Genomic DNA, 21888 nt, shown 5'->3' on the forward strand with positions numbered 1-21888 from the left:
CAGTTAAAAAAAAAGGTTTATTTACACGCTACATATATTTCAGGAAGAACACATTATCTGTTTTTACAAATTATTAACTAATTCTTTCTGGTCACAGTCTGCAAAGATCTTAAGCTGCTATTTCACAGCACTTCAGCTTAGGGAAAAGGTAAAAGTACCCGTTTTCTCGACTTTGTACTAACCAACAAACACTGATGGTGCAGGAGGGAAGTTGTCAACTGGAATCATATCTGGGGGTCTTCCATATGTCATTTCATACAGTAAGTGTCCAAAGCAATGTACATCAACACCTTCTAAAGTCTGTGAAGGAACAACAAAAACCAAAAGAAAACCCAACTTGTTAGAACTAATCAGTTTTTCAACTGCCTTGAAAACGCGTGATAACCCATTAAAGAGTGGTCTTGCATTTGAAGACAGAAAAGAGGAACCACTAAAACAGTTCCTAACCCAAACCACTTCCCTGCATAACTTTAGTTCAAAAGAGATCTTCAAGTTTAAGCTAAAGAAGCTACTGCTGTCTTTCTGTACGTGATGACGTAAATGGGATAGCAGTATAGTCATGTTCCATAAAAACATGTAAAGTAGTGAACTCTTTTAATATACAGCAACTTAGGGCACCATCAAGAATCACAACAACGCACGTTTTCCTAACTAAGTCAAAAAGCAAAGAATGAGATTCATAATATGACCGGCTTCACATTACAGGGAGGTAGATAAAAAGAGAGCAAAAATGCAAATGCATACCAAACAAACCTTCCACTCCTCCTCAGGTTTGTGCAAGCTGTACATACACGCTAAGCTCCCAGACGGCATATCTCTGAGATTTTTGATTCATGTTTAAACAGAAATGGCTCCTCTTACTGGAAAAGGCTTAGAGCTCTGATGGTACTAACAGATTTGGACTAATCCTGAACTTTTGATCGTTTCTGTGACAACGCAGTAGAACTTGTTCAGCAAGGTCAGCAAGCAGCTGTCTTGTGATGCTGTACGGAATTATTACAATGAGCACTTTAAGGCAGGGCAAGATGCTGGCTAGAAAACTGTATTGCTGCAACAGGGCAAATTTGTTTTCCTATTTTTGTAAGAAGATAGCATTTTGCTTTGCAAGCCTGCAGTTAACAGACACCCTTTAAACAAATAAAACCCAGCTTTTAATAGGTAGATATCTGCAAGCATCTGATCAATTTTCACAGCATCCAAAGAGAGGGATGATTACTGCTCCCAGCTAAGGCCAAGTAATACGCTGCACTCATGGTACAGACATACGAGTGAAAAAGTGTGGCAGACAATACACACATTCCTATGAAATACAAGACCAGGGTGGAAAAACATCTTAAAAGAACTGGCCATTTACCTCTATTTGTGCCAGCACTGCTGTGATGAAAACACTGACCTGTAGCCCCCATCTACCCACTCACCTGTGGCCTCAGCCCCACTTCAGTGTCCTGCAACAAAAGTTCTGTGCAGCCAGAGTGTGATTTGGAGGGAGCAGAAAAGGGATTTGAGGGAGAAAAGCTCAGTTTAAGGAAAAGGAGTTATGAGCTTTTTTTCATTCTAGTCAGTTCTCCACAAACAGAAGGTGAGGTTAAAGGGATGCCTAAGAGTCAGCTGAACTAATTATCTGAATCTTACGTTAATTTTCCGAAACTGTGAAAAGTACGATCGATAAAATGATGGAAGTCCCAACAAAGAATTTTCTAGATCCAGTAACTTGCAGGTATCCCCATCCAACATCACATTGGCAGAGTGAAGATGGCCGTAGGGAAAACCTTTCTCATGCAAGAACTTTAATACCTGCAAAAAATCCAATACAGAAGCACTGTCACAAGATGCTCTGATGATCTCAAGATCTTAAATGCTCCAATACTAAAGCAGATACATAACAAATGAGGCCCCTCTTTGGAATGCTTGCTTGACTTGATCTTCTATCTGCATCAACTTTAGCTGACTATTCATTTCCATTTCACCGGTAACATCTCTCACAAAACAAACATTCGATGCTGATCTTCAAAGCAGGCTGATAGACACCTCCCTGAGAGATATGGGAACTAAAATTCACAATTCAACTGAATATTATAGTTTAAAACCACATTAATGACAATGAATTTATGGCACATGTTTCTGCAGGCTATGAATTACTTCTTTCTCTTTTTCCACAAGGCAGAAACTACATTGTCACCTCCCTCGCACTTGAGCGCCACATGTACCAACTGCCTCTTTTTTTTTTGGTCGGAAATGGCCTCACACATATATATCTAAATTCAATTCCCAGCAGCCAAGTCTGCTGCTGAAATAAAGCTTGTGTGCTCAGAAGTTTGCCTACTTCTTCTAGTTAAACCAGTTGGCCTAAAAACCCCCAAAAAGCAAAACACCACAGGCCTAAACAAAAACAAACAAAAAGACCCCACAACCAAACAAAAAATCCACAGTAAATAAAGCAAAATTACCTCTAATATTTGCCTTCCATATGTTTTTATTTGCTGAAGTTCAAGACCTTGAATTTTTTTAGGATTGCAATACTTCTTCAGGAACGGGTCTTTTGGCTTTGCCTTTAAAAGAAACACATGTATCAAGTATCACGCCCAGAAAAGCCAATAATGGTCTTAGTTTGCTTAGGAATAGATGATAAACAGTTTTATAAAAGACATGCTGTGGTCATTCCAGGAAACATTCTACCATTTGAGTTGGGGATGGGGGGAGACATTACCTTATAAATAAGGTCCTTTAGTGTCCCTTTTTCACTGAATGGTCTAATAACCAGCGCTGAAGATTCATTGGCAGTGGCAAAAGTGATTTTGTAAATATAGGGATGCTACCAAAAGAAGAAACTGTAGGTAAGTTTTAGATGACAGATTCTGTAATTCGTCTTTGCTTCATTCACAAGTAAGCAAAGATCTGCCCGAATTGTATATTTAATGTAATAAAATAGATTCTGTCAGTGACATTTGCTCAAGTCTTAACCTGGAGTAAAAAAATGCAAGGAAAATTTCAAAAGGATATTGTTCAATTTCCACATAAATAATAATAATTAAAAACACACTTTTTTTTTTAACAAAACAGACTAGGAGTTTAAAGAAATGAAGAATCCAGCCCCATTAGCACTTATACATGAGCAACTTTACTGCAAGTTTAAGTCATGCTAAGCTAATAAATTCATTCAGTTTCGTACGACGATGGCACATATGGAAACTCAGCATTAATAACTGTCATAACAGTTTGATGTCTTCAGAAATTATTGTAACAACTTCCTGCAACTTTGTGAAACCAAATGAGACAGCCCGGTTGGAAACAGATTACACATGCAACACATAGACAAATTGAAATTGCTCGTTAGGAAAAGACCCCCTGTTCATGTCTTGTTTTAATACGGTAGTTTCAGTGTGGTTTGGGGGTTGGAAAGCCCAGTTTTCAGCCTCTTCTGTTGTGTGCATCTGCTGAGTTTCAGGACTGCAGAGGTTTAACAGTTCAAACCACCCTGCTCAGCCAGTCTCTCACATGCTTCACATCCTTAAAGAGAAACTCCTCTTGGAGCCAAGTGCCAGTTTTCCAGACAGAGATGCCTAATAGATTTATAACGTGGCACTGCACAGGAGCTTAAACTGTATGGCCTCCATTGTACCTCTACAAGATACTCCTGTCTTAAATTCAAAGAACTGAAAAAACAACGAGACTCGTTCCACTGCCTGAGAATATCCCCAGCGATTACACCCCGACAACACTACCCTAACAGCCTAAAAGTGTTGAGGAGATGCAATAAAAGCTCATGATCTCACAGTACTGCACCAAAAGAGAAAAATACAATTAGCCACAACTCTGAATCTCCTGCAACAATCCTGCGGGATTATTATTTGTGCTGAGAACATGTGAACTCACATTGTGTGGGAAATTTAATTAAAAGGTTTGCACATCTTTAAATGAAAGCAACTCTAAAATTACAAACTGTGTCTACAAGGCTACATGTGCTTTGGCAAGATCAGTCCTTGACAAGCACTTTTGTGCTGCTATAATTTAAAAGTCTTCAAGTAATACTCACAGAACAGGAAGAAAGAAGTTTCACAGCATACTGTAAATCTTTGTCAGACAAGTATTTATCAGGGCCAAGATCAGCCTGGAAATAAACAGGAAAAGAAAGGCGTCGTGATAGATGTTGCATTCTCTAATGAAAATGTGATCTATATTCTGCTCTCACAAATCAAGACAGCTGCTTGAAGGTATAATTTTGAAGAGCGAGCAAGGAAATTACACATACAGAATGAATCTTGAAGACGTTGAATTAGGCCGTGGTTTCACAATACAGGCATCTGACAGTAAATAAGTATTATTGCCTCCTTCCTCCCCCGTATCTGACGCGCTATACTACCGCTGAATGAACTCTGCCAACCCCGAACTGGGGACTGTGTGCATTGTGAACTGATAAGGCTGAAACATCCACCTTTTTTTCTCTCCAGCAATAAAAAACAACCTTCCCTCCTACTGCCAACATTAGTGATATCTGCTCTCCAGTGAAGTCTCACAAACAGCTGTGCCAATATCATCAACAGGGCAGCACATTTGAGCGCATGAGCAAGTGTTTAGTAACAACAAACTACTTGGTGTCGATAAATGTCCACCCTAAAGGAGCAATTCATGCCTCTCTCACCTGTTAGTTTGTCAGTACAACTAAAGATCCGAATAAGAAAAGCCACCACTTTAAATCGGATCACCTTGTTATTTTCAGTGAGCAAATTTATCCTGCGGTCAATAGCTCCATCATTACAACTAAAGGAACTTGATGTACAGGAATGGGAATAAATGACCAGGCACAGAAACTTGCAAACTGGATTTGCCACTAAAGAAACACAACAAGCTCCCACACCACACATCCACCTAAGGGCTCTCAAGGCTCTTCCAAAACCTGAGCTTTTAAGTCTGTCTCTCCGTCACTCACACATGGTAGTCAATATCAATTAAATCAGCCACGTTCATTAAGACAGACTTGAGCATGAGATGAAAGTATATATACCCAGCTTAGCATTAGTCGCTCCTTTGGTTGATTCTTAATCTTCATTAAGAAATATTTCTTACGTATTCGCCAACCTACAAAAAGAAAAGTCATCAGCAGCTTAACCACTACTAAATCACACAGCTTACAGGCAGGACGGGCTCTGTAAGCAAAGGTACTATTGTAATCTCAGGAAAACTCATAAAGTTTGGGAAAAAAAAAAATTAGACAAGTTTTTATGCATATATGCTCTCCTCACCTATATCTTTTAATGGTTCTACCACTTCCCACTTTGGCTCTGATCGGAAGAACATTGAAACATGCTGTAAGGCAATTTCTGGAAAGAAAAAAAAAGGTTTTTAAGAGACTATATAAGATTATTATCCATGTTAGGTAATGTTCAATGCCAGAAAGAAACCTGCAGGAATTCAGACTGAAAGTCAGCAAAATCACTTTAAAAGGAAATCAGATAAAACCACAGTTAAAGGGCATTTGCATTTTTAACCTGAGATCTCAAATCCACAGAGAAAACAAAGCAAGCTCTGCCTTCAAAAATCTTAGCTTACCCAGCTTCTATCTGTACTAGATCTACATTTCTAAGTCCAAATCCAATGCTCGCAGCTAAGATTCCCCACACTATGTAAGATCATGAAATGTTTCTGCTACACCTGTAAAAGAGACAACTTTTCCATCTCTTTAATGTGCACCTACATTGCCATTACTACATGTAAACTAGTCAGTTCTGTTTCACTAGGTGTTATTCTGCCCTTTTCTGTGCAGGCAAAGGTATTTTGCAAGCTACCATGATCCAACACACATTTCTGAGGCAGGGGGTGGGGGATAAAGTCACCCTTTCTGGTTACTGAATTCTCCCACAGCTGGGAACACAACTGGTTTATTCATGAAGCACTTTGAGGGGAAATCTCAGTGAGAAGTGGAGACAGCAGGGGGAGAAAGGGAATCATGCCAACCAGGAGTTTTCTCTAACATGGCTTATCTTGGCATAGAAGCACAGCAAAAATGTAAGGATGCACTGATACTCCTGCCCCGCATCTTCTCTATCTGAAAACAGGCTAGGAAGGAAAGAGAGAACAGTGCAATAAATATCAGCCCACGGCTCCAGTATCTAAAAAATGACAAACTGATGGTGTCTCCAAAGACCACAAGCAACAACTTGATTGCTACTAACTTCCCTGCAACTTGCTGAGAAAACAATCTTGATGAAAGCGCTCAGAATTAACACAGAAGTCACAGCGTCTCCTTGAGGGTTGAAATTGCTGGCTCAGCATCGGGCAGACAAACTGCATCCTTAAAGAGTTACTCATAATTTACAACTCCTCCACAGCTCACCATAAACATCCGGGAAATGTTCTCTGCACTTTGAAGCTGAAGACACGAGAACGTTACATAAAGGGAGAGCAAAAAGACAAGTGAAAAGGAAGCAGCAAGTTCCTGCTTCAGTGGGCTCTGCTTCTGTGAAAACAAGCTTTGCATTTTGCAAAGAGTTGTTTTGCCTGTGAACTAAATCTGTAGAGTGGGTTTCATGACTAAGAGGAAGTTGTTTTTCAATCTGTAAAGCAAATATTTAACAATTTCCAATGGCTGAAGCTGAAGGGAGACAAATTTAAAGAAGAAACAATCACGAAGAGAACTGATCACTGGATATCATTTGAAGGGACGCAGTGATTTTCCAGTATTTGGGGAAGAGGATGTGTGATTTGTTCGAGCCTTGAAGAAGTCCTCAGCCTAGCTCGAACAATTAGTTCTAGGAAGTCTCACAACCCAAACTGATAGTGGGAGCCAGACAAGATGACCACAATTGTTCCTGTTGATTTGAAAAACGAAAAAAGCAACATTCGGTGTTCAGACAACCGTCCGTTTTAACAGAACGCAGACCTGACAAACTTAACTCGGCCCTTATGCTCTGGTAGACGATTTCCAAACACCAACCCTCCGCTTTTATCACAAACTGTGAAAAAGTAGATGTCGCTTTCATCAACTCCCCCCTCCTAAGTTCTGCTTACATAGATCTTGACCCTCATCACTCCTCTGTAAGATAATTCAAATATTTAGGTTTGCCAATCGCAGCATGATTCATGCACAAAGCTAGAGAAGCATTTTACTAAATAATCACATCCACAGGATGATAATTCTGGAAGTTGTTCCCCCATCCACCCGCCACGTTTCAGTGTAAATCCTTGCCAGCATCAATGGAAGATACACACACAAAGGCTCAAGGGAAACTGGAAAGCAGTTTGCAATCCCTCACTTACCAGTGTAGTTTACAGAATAGCTGTTTGGGTCCAAGAATTTTTTTACCAGCTCACAGTTAGACAGTATGTGATGGGAAGTAATTGCATCGAGATAGGCCTGGAGTCCTTTCTGTCTTTCAGCTATGAATTCACGCTCCATATTCCCAATCAATTTTTTTGGAGGAAGAGGTAGACTTAGAGTTGAGATCTGAAAAAGAGAGGAAAAATTACTACCCTCACTCTCAAAATGCCTCAGGGATAGAAAGTCGCAACCCAGAAAGTAAAAGACTCTCAGCAGCAAGCTAACTACCGGATAACTCTTTTTGGACTGCGTATATGTACAGGCTCTTATGTTTTTTCTAAGTACTGTTATCAGGGTAAGCTAGACAGACAACAGCTCACATCCCGCTGTGAAGAGATCAGTAAGTGGAATGACACTGAAAATGTGAGCAGAGAAATTCTTGCTAGTGAGTCATGCATTGAAGATCCCCGCACAAAACTTTCAGATACTAAATGACTACAATTTTCAGCCAAACCCTTTCTAGGACCTATCTCCACCAGAGCACAAAAACGACTCACGCCTCACCATTTACTCTGGATAAGATTTATGCTTTCTTATTTCATGAAGTGCAGATTAATAACTTTGCCTCTACTGCCTTTATAGCTAAATCAAACGCCCTTACTGCCGGTATTTTAAATCTGTAATTTCAAATACGCTTCAACTTTTCAATTTTCTCTTCTGATTTAGTTGCTGTACAGTTTTTAAACAGCTTTCAACCCAGAAATAGCTGCAATCTACCAGTGGATGTACAGTAGTTGGTTTATCTTGACATAAGTGATCCGAAACTTGAGGAAAAAAAAAATCAGAGGAATACTTCGAAACTGGACGATGAAAAAATGTACAGGAATTCAAAGCCTTATGTAAGTCAGATCAAAGAGATCATCTTTAGAAAACAAAACTAGGATTGCACACAGTGTTTATATTCAATTAGGTCATGTGAATTGCCAGAATAAATTTTTCACGTTGTTAACACATCGTTGTCCTGCAGATCAAAGCACCTGCCTTGGGTGCCCTGCATCTGCAGGGGGGTTGGCTTTGAGAAGAGTGTGTTGCAGGAATCAATTACACCAGATGCAACAACCTCATTTCTAAAGCAAACAGTTCACGGGGGAGAAGACAGTGACGTGGTGTCTGAACAACGCATTTTAACTAGTGCAAAAAGGAAAGGATTAGTTCAATGAACTGGGGCAGAAGCAGCAACCCCTTTTCATTTTCTCCTCCTTTTGAACACAGGAGTTCAACCTCAGCCACTTCTCCTATTTCCCGTTTCTAACTGCAAATCATGGGCTGATAAAGTTACAGCTCTAACTGTGTCTGAATTGCAGAAAAATAATCCAATCCACTGAGCATTTTTTAATGCTCTGTTACACACAAGGGGTGGGAAAAAACACATCAAGGAATAAACTCAAAAGTAACAATTTACGACTTAAAGCTAATTTGGTGAATTACTGGCTGTAACGCCAGAGGCACACAAGAGTTTCATTTGGCAGACCACTCTTACTTCCATTCACAAACAAGTTTCTAAACAAAAATTAAATCCATTTCTGGTATAACTCACTGGAAAAATACATTAAATCATAATCACCTTCACCTCCCTGACCTGACAGCTAGCTCCCAGCAGAGCGAAAAGGACTCTAGTTCTGATGCTTTTAGCCCACTATTGTTTTAAAATTTATTTCAATAACCCGCACATCTGCTATATTTCAGCAGAAAGCACCATTCACCCGCAGGTTTTTGTAGCTATCTGCCACAGCATCCAGCACAGCGGGAGCACCATCTGCCGCAGAACAAGACCTCAGTGCGGTCCTGACCCGGCAAAGACCTCACAAGCTTTCAATCCCGGTAACTCATCAGCGTCCCCAGCTCAGCGCTGGAGCCAGGATGGGCTTCATCACAGAAGAACCTGGGAATTAACACTCTTATCTTCAAATCACAGCCCGCTCAGGAATGTCTGTTCAAAGCCACAATAAAACACTTCTGTATCTTGCCGTACCAGTGGTTCACTGAATAAAAGAGCAGCCAATAATCTCCACACATCTCTGTCAAAGAAGCGAAGAGGAAGAAATGCAGGATGGTCTGGAAGGGGCTTTTAAATCCAGCACATGGCTGAGAGTTCAGTGAATCTGCCTTGAAACCTTCTGATGCAGATCAGGGTCACAGGCAAACACTTCTCGTTATTTCCAAGGTGGGTGGTAGGACTGCATCCCCCAGTGTACACAGTTTAGAAATTCTTGGTCCTTGCTTTTATTGCACAGGTAGCAGCAGATTAACAGCAGAAAAGTTGCATTCCAGCTCAGCTGCAGCTACGTGTTCCAACATAACCACCCAAACCTACAGAGAGGTCCAGTATGGCACAGGAACTGGAAGAACTTGGGGCTTTACACCCAAAAGAAAATCCAGCAGTTTGTCCAGCAATGTTTTCATTTTCAAGGATGGAGATTGAGTTTTGGTATTTTCTTATTGCTCATTGCTGTATACTGTTTGGGGGGTTGTTTTGTTTGGAGATTGTTTGTTTACTCTGATTTCAAAGTACACAGATGAGAGTTTAAAGAGTTTAATCAAGGGACCTGAACATTGTGATGAAATATTGTCACTTAGAGTTCTAGATGGAAAGAACTGAGGAGTGTTTCATGTCTTAACAGATCAGAAAACTTCAGCTCCAGCATCACAAAGAGCAATTTATAAAAACAAAATCTCAAACAGTGGGAGAAATTAGCAATTTTAACACGCTCCTTGTCAGCTGCTCTCTGCTGTCTCTCAAGCCCTGGCATATGGGTCTCAGCTGGAGAAGCAGTGGTGTTTGTCAAAAGCAGAGCTGTGCATCTTTGATACACATTTAAAGCGTTGTTCCTGCCATTCTGCTGGGCACGAAACAAGGAATTACACCTCTTGGGGTGGCTCTCAGCTGGCTGTCTCCAAGCAGAGAGAGATCTTTGCCGTTCCAGACTATGGCAAGTAGAAACAGGAGTTTGAACATGAGCGGTAGTTTACACTGAAGGAGATCAAGTGCTAATGAACACAGTCTCTTAATTTAGCCGCCCTCTGCACATCCTCCTACCCGCGTCAGAGGTATGTCTTGATGATTCTGTTTGATCTCTTCTAGCCATGCAAGTAGCTGATGTTTTTGTCCCAGATCTTGGTATCTTCTATCTGCAAAATTTCTCATTTCAAATTCCTCCTTGTCCCACTCTGCAAGTTGGTGTCGAATAATTTCCTGAACCCTCCACTTCTATCATTCACCTTTGTCTCAGATACAAGGTGCTTTTCTTCCTGTACCACATCACACATAACCTGTTTACTTTCACTTCCTAGACCTTCCACCTTGGCCTAACCTTCCAGTACCTGTCATTTCTGAATTTTAAGTCTTAAAGGTCCATTGGCTTCTCTACTAAAGCTGCCTCATTTGAAAGTTAAATGAGAAGACAACAAAGCTTTTTCACGTTGTATTCCCCACGGTTAAGAGGAGCTTGTTACAGGCGACTGCAAAAGTGAACTCTTTCTTATTTTTAAATCTTTCTCAAAATTCATTCTCTGTGATCTCTATCAAAACTTGACTATGGTTAAGACTACAAGGACCGCTATGGACTATGATGACTAGTACCCTGTCATTTTCTTGTCTTCCCATGGGTGCTTATCTAACCAGAAATGCTCTTTGGAGCTGGAGACATCTTTGTATCGCATTTATTCAGAACAAGAGGTTTCTAGGTCACAATAAGAGTTCCTACGTGCTACTGTACATTCAATAAAATAATTCCACAATGCAACCACGTTTCATCTGTTGAATTGTGACTAATATGCCCTTCCATCCACCTTCTAGCGCAGGAATCAATTACAGCAGACTATCAGAGTGCACAATTCAACATCCTACGTGGTTTTCTCACTGAGGTTTATCAAGCAAATAACTGATTCAATGAAGGTGGGGGAGAGAAAAGAGAAGCAGCATTAAGCTCCTGAATTCATGCGACATTTAACAGGGGAAAAAAGTTTCAAAGTCACAAAAATCTACCCTCAAATCGCAGAAGCATTCACTTTTTATCTTGCTTGCATAGTACTATGGAAATCTGGAGGAACAAGTTTCATTCCTGGAGATGCCAGTCACTGCTGCTCCCCCCGCTTCCCAAACACACTCACATACCCTCCTTTTTCCCACACAAACTAAAAAGAAATAATTGTCCAAAAAAGCACAAGAAAACACACAGTAAGTCCAGTGTTTAACTACGGAACACTTCCCAGTGATACAGAAAACCATCACATGATAAGCAGCATCTGGTAGTGCTTTTAGATGAGTATAAATAATGAGATGTAGCACTTCAATGCTGAATTTATAAGGTTGGTGTGTGCTGCTTTGGCTTTCTTCGAATCAAAGGAGGAACAAATAATAACACATAAAACCGGAACAAGTCGCAGTACTGAAGGGAGAGATTCAGTGTCTGCCAGTTCCCTCCATTTCTGTATAAACTGGTCCTGTTGGTGCTAAAATTAGAATTTTACAGGAGAAAAGAGTGAAAAAAGTAGGCATTAAAATTACACGTGAAGTCATTGTTTCTATGTACAGCTATGTGAATTTGTATTTTTTCTTCACTGCAATGCATAGAAGTATCACAAGCTATTTATAAAAATCCTTCTTACGGACATTTGATATTTACATATAAGAGGTAAAAGTTACCTGCAAGCTATTATTAAGCAAGTCAAAGTCACTGTATCGCCTCACAATCTGCAAAACATAATAACAAAATTCAGGAAATATATTACTTTTCCCATTAGCATTTCATCCTTCAAAATCCCATCAGAGAAAAGTAATTCCCATGTATAAGTTTTTCTTCTTTTAACCATTTTTGTACAAATGCATAACTGCTGGATTTATGTCACACTGCCAGAAAGCAAAGAAATGTTTTCAATCACATCTTGACCAGAATGAAAATATATTTCAGATATTACCTTTAAACAGCTTAAAAAAATCTTTGTGAGCAAAGCTGTCAGCAAACAATGTATTTTTGCTGTATTATATGCAACAACTTTTCACAATCACCTTCATTACTTCTATGTTTCATTGCTCATGTATCAGCAAGGCTGTGATTTTAGCACTAGGGAAGGCAAACTGGAATCTGAGATTTAAAAATGATGGTCGTGCAACACACAGTAGTAACATGACAGGCATTTTCCCTGTTTTCCTGGAATATTCACAATAGCAGCAGACAACATGCCTTCTGCAGCTGGCAGCAATGCTGCTTTTCTCTTAGTTTTTGACCAAAAGTATTCAAGCACTTTGTGTCTTCAGTTCCAAACCAACATTTCCCTCTCTAGCTCAAATTTTAAAAGCTAGGAAGAGACAATTTCCAAGTTCTTCCTAAAAAGGCATCCTGGTTACACGAACCACAGTTCAAGACATTACCTGCCAACTGTTTTCCGCTGAAACTCCTCTCTGAACGCGGATGATGTATTCCTAATAAAAGGAAAAACATTATTAGAAATGAGAAGTAACAAGCTGAAGAAAGTTATAAGGTACTTCTCCAAATATGACCACTATCAGATCATGAAACACTCAAGAACAGAAGATTCAGATGAAGATTTTCCATGGCTGGGTGAAGGTCAGAGCGGGGTTTGCTCAGACCCATCACTAGCAGCTCCCTCTGCTTCACCGAGGAAGAGATGAGGAGTCCAAGAGCTCACAGACCTGTGAAGCACTTGAACAGTTCATTGAGTTAAGAAAAAGACGGTAAGAGCGTACTCACCACACACAGCAGCTGAAGAAGCGTCTCCACACCGCCAGTATCTAACCAGTAACCCCCAGTATCTAACCAGTAACCCCCATCACCGCAGACCAAAACGCCGGCACAGACCCAGAGCTGCCCAACCTCGGGTTATCTTTCTATGAGCAACGTTACCACAAAAGCTTTGGGGTGCGCTTGGGTAACTGGAACGTATCAGTTTACCATTAGGATCATTCTTCATTTCTAATGCACGCTTAATTTTAATTATTTATATATTAACTGTGCAAATGTATCTAAATCTCAGTGAATCACTTTTAGATTTTAAGAATTAATAGTTCTCCCACCACAACTTCATTCATCAAACACAATTCTTTTCAGTCTCTTCATTTCAAGCTCCAATGTACGTTTTGTAGACCAATACTTGGTCAATACAGCAATATCATTATGTGATTTATCTAATTATCTTAAGAACGGATACCAAAGCATTGTGTATACCTACTCAGGCACACTTCAAAGAGGCCATGATTTTGTTTACCCCTATTCTGATTAAGTTTGAAAACAGCTCTAAAAACACTTTTGACATTTCAAAGATCGTAAACGAGGCAAGTTCCTTTCCTAGAAAGCCTATAATCTCCATTTTAGATATTGTGTAATTAGCAAGAATAAAAATTAATCTGGGCTAACTGTAGTGAGGGATACTTCCTTTTTCATTTGCATACACTGAAAGCTCTATAAATGCAACTCTTTTTAAAGTCTTATTATACAGATAATCCCATGACCACATAATTTACATTGAAAAACATGTAAATGGAGAGCCAAAATGTAACGAAAAGCCTGAGAAAACCCAACTCTCAAGACTGAAAAGAGCTGGAGAGCACTCAGAGTCAGAAGGGGGGGAAGAAGTCACACAGGTGCTTATGTTTTACACTTTCCTTCCAATTGTGTCAGGCTGACATTGCCAGAGAGCCCCGTGTCCCCAGCATGTTCCTGTTCTGCTGTTCCTGGCCAGGGCAGCAGGACCCACCACCGGTGCTCAAAGTCCCACTTGAACCCCCCAAATTTCCTCACCCAACACGCTCAGTCTCTCCGCACACCCACGGCCACAAAACTCAAAGTGAGAACCAGAAAAATCTAAACCAAATACAAAGCCAAGCCATGGCTCACGGTATTTCTAGGCTGGAACGCACAAAAAGCTCTTTGCATTTGTGCCAAGCGACGCATGAGTACCCACCCAGTTATTGCCCGCGGTGCAGCAACGTCACACGATGAATCAGTTGTTACTCAGCTCAGATGGCTCCATCCACCCCGCTCCGAACTTTCAAATGTATTTTATGTAAAGTGCTGAGTAATTTTTTCAATTTCAAACGCCACCGGAGTTTCCTGAACTGCTTATATCAATAGGAGTCTCACACAAACAAAAGGACAGATCAGAGCATTATGCACCATTTTTTTCAGATATTAAAATGAATGCTGCATTCCAAATGATTATGAATAGACAATAATGAAATAATAATGAATAAACAAAGGCATTTCCACTACCTTGAGTCTAGGTACAAGATTTGTCCATCCTGTAACAGTAACTATCTGGCATGTACCTGCATACCAACTAGATAATTCAATTAATTAAGGGTTTGATCCATGAAGTATTATAAATTCAGCTTCACAGTTAAAAATGCATTTATTAGTACTTTATTTCTGGTACCAGAAGCATCTTCTGGTTTTGCAAGTTGCCTTCAGAACCACACAGAACTAATTCTCCTCTTTCAAATGAAATGAAATTAAAAGCTTGTACACTGGAAAACATAAACATACTATCGGATGCAAACAAAGTGGGGCACATCAGAGCATCCCTCCGTAGAATTAAATTCTCATTTAACATTTACCATCATGAAAGTAAGTAGCATAAATCAAGAATTACGACTATTCCAGACAAGAGGCAAAGGCAACACTTATCGGATGGCATTACCTTGTGTGTTCAGCATTAACTAATCCGGAATATATTTACTGAAGTTTCCTTCCAAAGCACAATGTTGCTCAGGCAAAAATGCTTTATTATCAAGAGCTGGCAAATATCTGTAGCAATTTTGAACTATCAAGCCTTGAGAACAAATTCAAGATTAGTAAGCATGAAAACTGAAGTGATTTAAAACACTTCATGTCCTAGCAGCTTAGCTGGAAATGACAGAAATCCAAGATGTCACAGACCAAAACACGTAACTACTGTACCGGAATTGGAGCATCTATTTTCAGAAAGTCAGCCTGACATACTCTCTCCACATTCTCTTCTCTTACTCATTTGAAATTACAAGTAAGGTATTTTCCTGCAAAACAAGGAGCCCAGATCCTCATAAACAGTAACAAAAATCCACAGAGCTGATTGCAATCAACCATGTAATTATGTTTGGAAACTGTGTGACAGAAACTGATTAAAGGGACACCTGGAAACCCAGATTTACCACTAACGTGGCTTTTCCTGTTTCGTGATTGTTGCTGCATTTGGGAAGTAGCAAGAGGCTGCTTCACACACCGCCAAGAAATTGCAGCAACCGCTTATTCAGCAAGTATCACAGGAACATTGGCTGTTTCTCTGAAAAACCACGTTGGTCATGATTCACCATGTTCAGTCATTCATCTTTTCTAGGGTTTTGAAAGAAGCAAAGTTATTGCTCAATTCCTTGTAGCACTTACTCTTTGTCCAGCGATTAACCTTTCCTATTGCGCCCCACGAAAACGTTCTCAGGCAGGTAGAACACACCGATTCATTAGACAAACGCCAAAGTACCTTATTGCACAAAACCACTCCGATCAATCCAACCGTCGCCTCTTCTGCAAAGCCTGGTGATGAACAGCTCAGGGCTCAGAGCTCGTTCTCACAGTGAGATTGTATCACAAAACCCTGTCAGGACAGACATGGACCTGCTGGAGAGGGGCCAGAGGAGCCACAGGAATGATCCGAGGCTGGAACAGCTCTGCTGGGAGGACAGGCTGAGAGAGTTGGGGTGTTCAGCTGGAGAAGAGAAGCTCCGGGGAGACCTTATTGTGGCCTTTCAGTGCTTAAAAGGGGCCGATAAGAAAGATTAAACTAAAGGAGGGAGATTCAGGCTGGACATGAGGAAGAAATTGTTGCCCTTGAGGGTGGCGAGAGCCTGGCCCAGGTTGGCCAGAGAGGTGGTGGATGAACCATCCCTGGAGACATCCCAGGCCAGGCTGGACGGGGCTCTGAGCAACCTGAGCTGGTGAAGACGTCCCTGCTCATGGCAGGGGTGGCACTGGGGGAGCTTTGAAGGTCCCTTCAAGCCAAACCATCCTGTGATTCTATGAAAAATACACTTGGTCCACAACTATTTCTTCCATGCAGACTCCAGAATTTTCCCATCTAGTTTTAATTTGGCACCCTAAAGCACTAATCAAGACCCCTCTGCACATCACAGCTTCACAAACTGAAACTAGAGCATCGCTAGTTCATCCTAACATCGTTAGTTCTGCCTGTATGGAAAAGGTTTAAGTCTCTCTCCATCAGTGTTGACTGTAATGAAGAACTGGCCACCTCAGCACTACCACTAAGGAAAAAAACCTGAATGGTCTTCCGGGGTTTTGTTTTGGGTCTTTGTTTGTTTGTTTCTTTGGGGTTTTTTTATTTTGTTTGTTTTTTCCTAGAGCTGATAACGTGACTGAAAGCCAAATAACAGCTATGGTAGAAAAGCCATGATAAGAAACACGACACGATTCCCAATATCTGCCATGGCTACACATAATCAGCAGACCACAGTTCGCTGAGTTCTAGTGAGAAGCTGACACTTCCTATTGCCTCCGCACACCAACAAGCTTGTCTTGGGATTATAATTGGCACCGCTGATATCTGCTTCCCATAGGACCAAAGAAGAGCTTTCAGCTCTTCAAGGAAAAAGCCTAAATGCGCAAAAGCCTTTATTACTCTGCCAAATCCTATTTTGTTTTGGAAAAAAATCTGAATTATGACAATTTTCTTCTGAAACAGCCTGATTTGATAGTGGGACTGAGACTGTGTGCATAGGAAATATGTGAAAGTGTAAAGAAAACAGATAGGCACGCTCAGAATCATTTCTGTTTAGCTGCATAACCTGAGAAAATACCATGGAAAAGGCTTCAGAAAGGGCTGGTAATATCAGAGTTCACTCCTGCCGACAGTTTGAGGGATTAACAACCAGGCTCGGTGAGCTCTAGGTCAGCTACGCTCATGCAGAAATTCCCATGGCATCTTTCACTCCTACACGAATGGCTCAAAATCTTTCCTATGACTCAGTTTACCAACCAACATCAAAGGAGCCCTAACAGCTGCTGGTTGGCACAGCAAGCTCTCGGCTTGCAGGACACAGATGACCTCCTGCAACTGATTTTGCTCACAGGCAATAACTACACAGGCCATAAACCCAGTCTCAGGAGAACCTCCCTGAGTCCCTCCAGCCTCCCACGCAGGTGAGGTTTGTACATCCCCTGCTCTCCCCACCAACACCACCAAGCCAGGTCCTGCCACAACCTGGGTATTCCAGCAGCAGTTCAATATCTAATACATGTTTAAAGATGCCGAGCAAAGCGGTTTTACCTACAGGATCATTTCCTGGCTGCTCCAGTTAGTCAAGAAAGCGGAAAGCACTGCTGGGAGGAGGGTTTGGAGCAGGGAAAGCTGTATAACCCCTGTCACACGCTGTCATTTCCTAAATATCTTCTTCCTACCGCTACAGAGTGCTGGGTAGATTTTCTGAAAAAGAGTATTTTCCAAGCATCCACGTGGCTCAGTGGCGACCATGCTGCATCTCTTCAATCTTTTGCCAGTAACAGTTTCACAATCGCTGCCTGGGATTAATGTTACCCTGAACTCACCCAATTTCATGCAGAGCCAACATTTAGGTGTTTTTTCCCCCAAAATTCACAAGATTATTCCCTGGTATTCCAGCACTTGTTAAAATACCAGCAGCTCAGAGCTGCTCAGATAATTCTGTTAATGTTCCTAGGTGAAAGTGACACAGCAAAACATGTCAAAATATTTAATGATTGCTATTTATCATCTTTCCTAGTTTTTGAAACTGAAAGCAAACAGGAAAGAAAGGCTTTTACAGAGACAAAATAGGAAATAACAAGTGGTGAATTTGGAGATTGATATAATAAAACCTAGAGAGTTTCACCAATATTGGGTAATACATTCTGGTTTTCCAAGAAAACAGTCTCTCAATTTCTGGCCCACGATAATCAGTCTGTTTTTCCACAGGTTTCTGCTGTACATCTGTTCAATCCAAGAGACTTGAAAAGCCAACCATTATGAAGACCCAGGCCACCTTCAGGTCACATCAGCTAAAACTTTGAAAGGGCTTTATTTTATAAGCATTAAAGAGAGGAAAGCCTAATTAAGCACAAATACAATCCCTGCTTAAATGGGCTGGATTGAAACAATATCCAGTAAGAAGCGCTTTTAAATGTTTATTTAGAAAATCACCCATGTGAACAGCAGCAACGAGATCAGGAAAACTGCTCGACCTCTTCCCTACAGGGCACAGCATTTATTTGCTGTTGCACAACCTGCCCTTAAGCCCATCTGGGGGACGAGCAGCAGCAATGGGGTTTACCTGCGTTGTAAACAACGCACGTGTTTGTCGGGGGCCATTATCTGTTACACACATCTGTTATCCCTGGTGTAGTAATGAGTAACCCATTCAACAAGTGAAAGCTGTGAAGTAGGACAACGGCAGAAAAAAAAAACAACCAAAAAATAGGACACACACTTCCATGTAATGAAATGTACTGAACAAGAACAGCTCTGGAGACAGACGAGAGAAATAACAGCTTGGCAGGACCAGCATCACTGCGCCCTCCACCCGAAGAGCAAAACACTCAGTATTTTTCAGGAATGACTCAGTAGCCAATAAAAATATTCTAATGACAACGCAACATCTCGCAGGCACTGGATTTACCAACATATAACACGGCAACTAATGCTTTGACTGCCATTTTTGCAGGAGCTACAAACGCGATGCTAATTTAGTAAGTGGAAACAATAAAGTTGGGGTATCTAAAATTAGGTGTGCTGAACCAGTATCTTGTTTGAGCTCAAGCTTGGCGAGGGGCAGGTGGTCAAGCTTGCTTACTAAGCCCAGTGGATAAACTGTATTTCCAAAGCCTCAAACAAGTGAACTCTAATAGTTCCTTGTCTAAAAGCACCTCAAAAAGTAACTTCATTATTTTTTTTTCCAAAGCGAAGGCAACGCTGCAGAGATTTAATTCCTTATAAAGCAGACGTGCAAAGTCCTTTACAAGCTTTTCAAATAAATCCTACGGTTCTAGAAATATGTGGCTCCATTTCTGTATCCAAGAACAACACAGGAAAAATATACATGCTTTTTCAACATTTTTCTAATCTAAAAGCTATGAGTGTTAACATTCCCGATTGCTTAAGGAAAACACAAAAACTCTGGAAGTGTGTTATGAGAGGGATTTATTTCAGCTGTTCATTTCCAAATGCCTTTAAGTCAACAACGTACCGTGGCAAAATTGGCTGTTTCACTACTTCGATTTCAACACAAAATGCATGAAAAAGGAAAATGGCTTCAGAAAAGAATTAAGGAATGTTCAGAAGTATTTGTATAACTTGATAGTGGGTTTACTGCTGTAAAGTGCTCTAAAACTTGTATGTACAGATGGGTAGTTCTTATTAAGGAATATGTCTAGATTTTTGTGGAAGAAAATAGCATCCTATTTTAAGGCTTAGAAAGAAAGCCACTTTTAAATAGTGAATATACAGATGAAATATTGTAATATGAAGCAAACTCAATAGCCAAAATTTATCATATTAAAGCTTTAGAGCTGAAAACGCCTCTGTTGTCAGAGCACATTTGGCATTGAGACACTTGCAAATGGCTTAATATACTGGTTGTAATTCCACTCCTATTGAATTCGAGGAATGCGATGGCAACAAAACAACTCCATTTTCCGCAAACCAGTTGGTACACGTAGCTACCGAGAGCACCGAAGCGTGCCTGGGAAAAGGTGCCCAACGCACACCTGGAAATCAGGCAGCACCAGTGACTCAAACACAGAGCAGGGCACAAAACGAAGCTGACAGGGTTTGCTCCTGTAATTTCAGATCTGTTAAGTGAGGTACCGTTGGAATGTGCCCGCAATATACATTTATGTGGCTTTCAAAATGAAAAGGGCTCCATAAACACTGCACTATAGAATGATTTGTACGTAAGGGCACATTCCAACAAAACTCAAGACTGCTTGTAATACACTTGACTGGGGAAACAACTTTTGTAAAAAAGAAAAGGCGTCATTTTCATCTTCAATTATCATGGGAAATAAATAGGCAGAGAGAAAACCTCAGCTGACAATGTCTTTGTTGCAACACAAAAGCATGGAGGTTATGTACCAGCTGAGATGTTCTAACTCAAGTGAGAACCTCTGAGCTCTTCTGACTTGAAAGAAACACAAAGAACATGTGAGCATATCAGAAAACTTTGCAGTTGATTACCTAACAACCTAAAAACCACATTTGCTAGGGGGTTGACATGTTCTTACTAAACGAAAAGTGCAAACCCTCAGAAGTACAGTTTAAATACTAAATACTAGCTTTGTCCCTTCTTAGGTTTCTGGAGAATTCACGTAAGTATGTAGTAGTTTGGGGCTTTGTTTTCAGTTTTGTTTTCTTAGTTTCACCTTCATGCCCAGGAAACAGAAACTCAACCTCTGCCAAGTACAGCCCTTCATTCAATGCTATTAAGGTTACACTTACTCAGTCTGCTCTATTACATTTAAATTAACAGAAGCTGCATAGAACAATAGACAAGCAAAACATTCATTTGACACAAGCTTTGGTCTTCTGCGTGGTTTTTCACAACATCTACAGAGCTCTTCCTGAAATTCTTCACCTTTTCCTTAGCTGGTTATTCAGAACACTGGCTATTGTCAGCACCCTTAGAAGGTTCCTATTATTACTAGTTCAGCTGGACGTTAAAGCTGCATCTAACCTGGGCCTAAATCATCTTCCTGAGAGTGCTTTTATAAGCAATGATCTATAGTCATAAAATTATAAATGCAAGCTTAAAGCAATTCTTGCAACACTAAGCAGCATTATAAAAATCTTAATACATCCTGCTGACAAAAGAATAGAAAATGTATTCATGGATGCCTTTGCATTTCAGCTTTAGAACAAGTCTAGTGTCTGAAGACCTAGTTCTCCAAACATTAGTTTGGGATGAAGAATTGTATAGATCTACATTGGTTTGAGGTGGGCTGAGGAACAAACCCCAAAAGCACTCAGTTAATGACAACCTACTCCCTTATATTTATAATATAACAAAGAAAAATACAGTCTTAACGCCCCACAAAAGCACTTGAACCTGTATTTCTTCGAGGGGCTTCATTCACACACCTCTTCAAACACAAGGGTCTATTTGTGTGGCTTATTTAAAGCAGGAAAGTTCAAATCAGGGACAGCATCACCCACCACTAAACAAATTATTCATGTACGAGGGACATAAGAGGAAGTGTCCAAAATGACAAAATAGTGAACTCACATCAAATAAGAAACTAAGTCTCTGTGATGGCTTCCTGTATTTTGTTATCCCACACTGCCTCTATATAAACCATCTGTGCTACACACACTTCAAGCCATCTTTCAACTATCAACAGGGCTTCTGCAGTAAAAACAAACAATTACTAATAGATGTATCTTAGAGACAGATTTTAAATCAAAAGGCACAGTGCTCCTGCATTCTGTTATTAACAAAAGATCAGAACAAATCAGCAGAGAATTTTTTCTGAACATCCATTAGTAACAGCACAAAGCGCTGACAGGCAGAGAGAGGGGAGCAACATTTGCCATCGTACTCCCCCAGAAAAGACAACACACAC

At 40.5% G+C, this 21888-nt stretch overlaps 1 protein-coding gene across 6 annotated transcripts in view; it reads right to left on the reverse strand.

Moving 5' to 3' along the window:
- The window catches only part of PXK (PX domain containing serine/threonine kinase like), a 36951-nt gene that overhangs the window by 13106 nt on the left and 1957 nt on the right, over positions 1-21888 (reverse strand). For 4 of the 6 annotated variants that reach the window (XM_082059702.1, XM_082059701.1, XM_082059704.1 and 1 more), the window contains exons 2-11: positions 12687-12737; positions 11961-12008; positions 7255-7441; positions 5241-5318; positions 5003-5076; positions 4034-4108; positions 2708-2812; positions 2448-2549; positions 1633-1794; positions 183-300 (exon numbers count right to left, since the gene is read on the reverse strand). In XM_082059702.1, the coding sequence (XP_081915828.1) occupies positions 183-300; positions 1633-1794; positions 2448-2549; positions 2708-2812; positions 4034-4108; positions 5003-5076; positions 5241-5318; positions 7255-7441; positions 11961-12008; positions 12687-12737 (1000 nt within the window). Of the gene's footprint in view, positions 1-182; positions 301-1632; positions 1795-2447; positions 2550-2707; positions 2813-4033; positions 4109-5002; positions 5077-5240; positions 5319-7254; positions 7442-11960; positions 12009-12686; positions 12738-14971; positions 15062-17591; positions 17610-21888 lie in introns of those variants that run through there. The other 2 variants (XM_082059705.1, XM_082059706.1) reach the window with 2 other exon arrangements.

This window comes from Streptopelia decaocto (genome assembly GCF_964273445.1).
Source record: "Streptopelia decaocto genome assembly, chromosome: 8".
NCBI lineage: Eukaryota > Metazoa > Chordata > Aves > Columbiformes > Columbidae > Streptopelia > Streptopelia decaocto.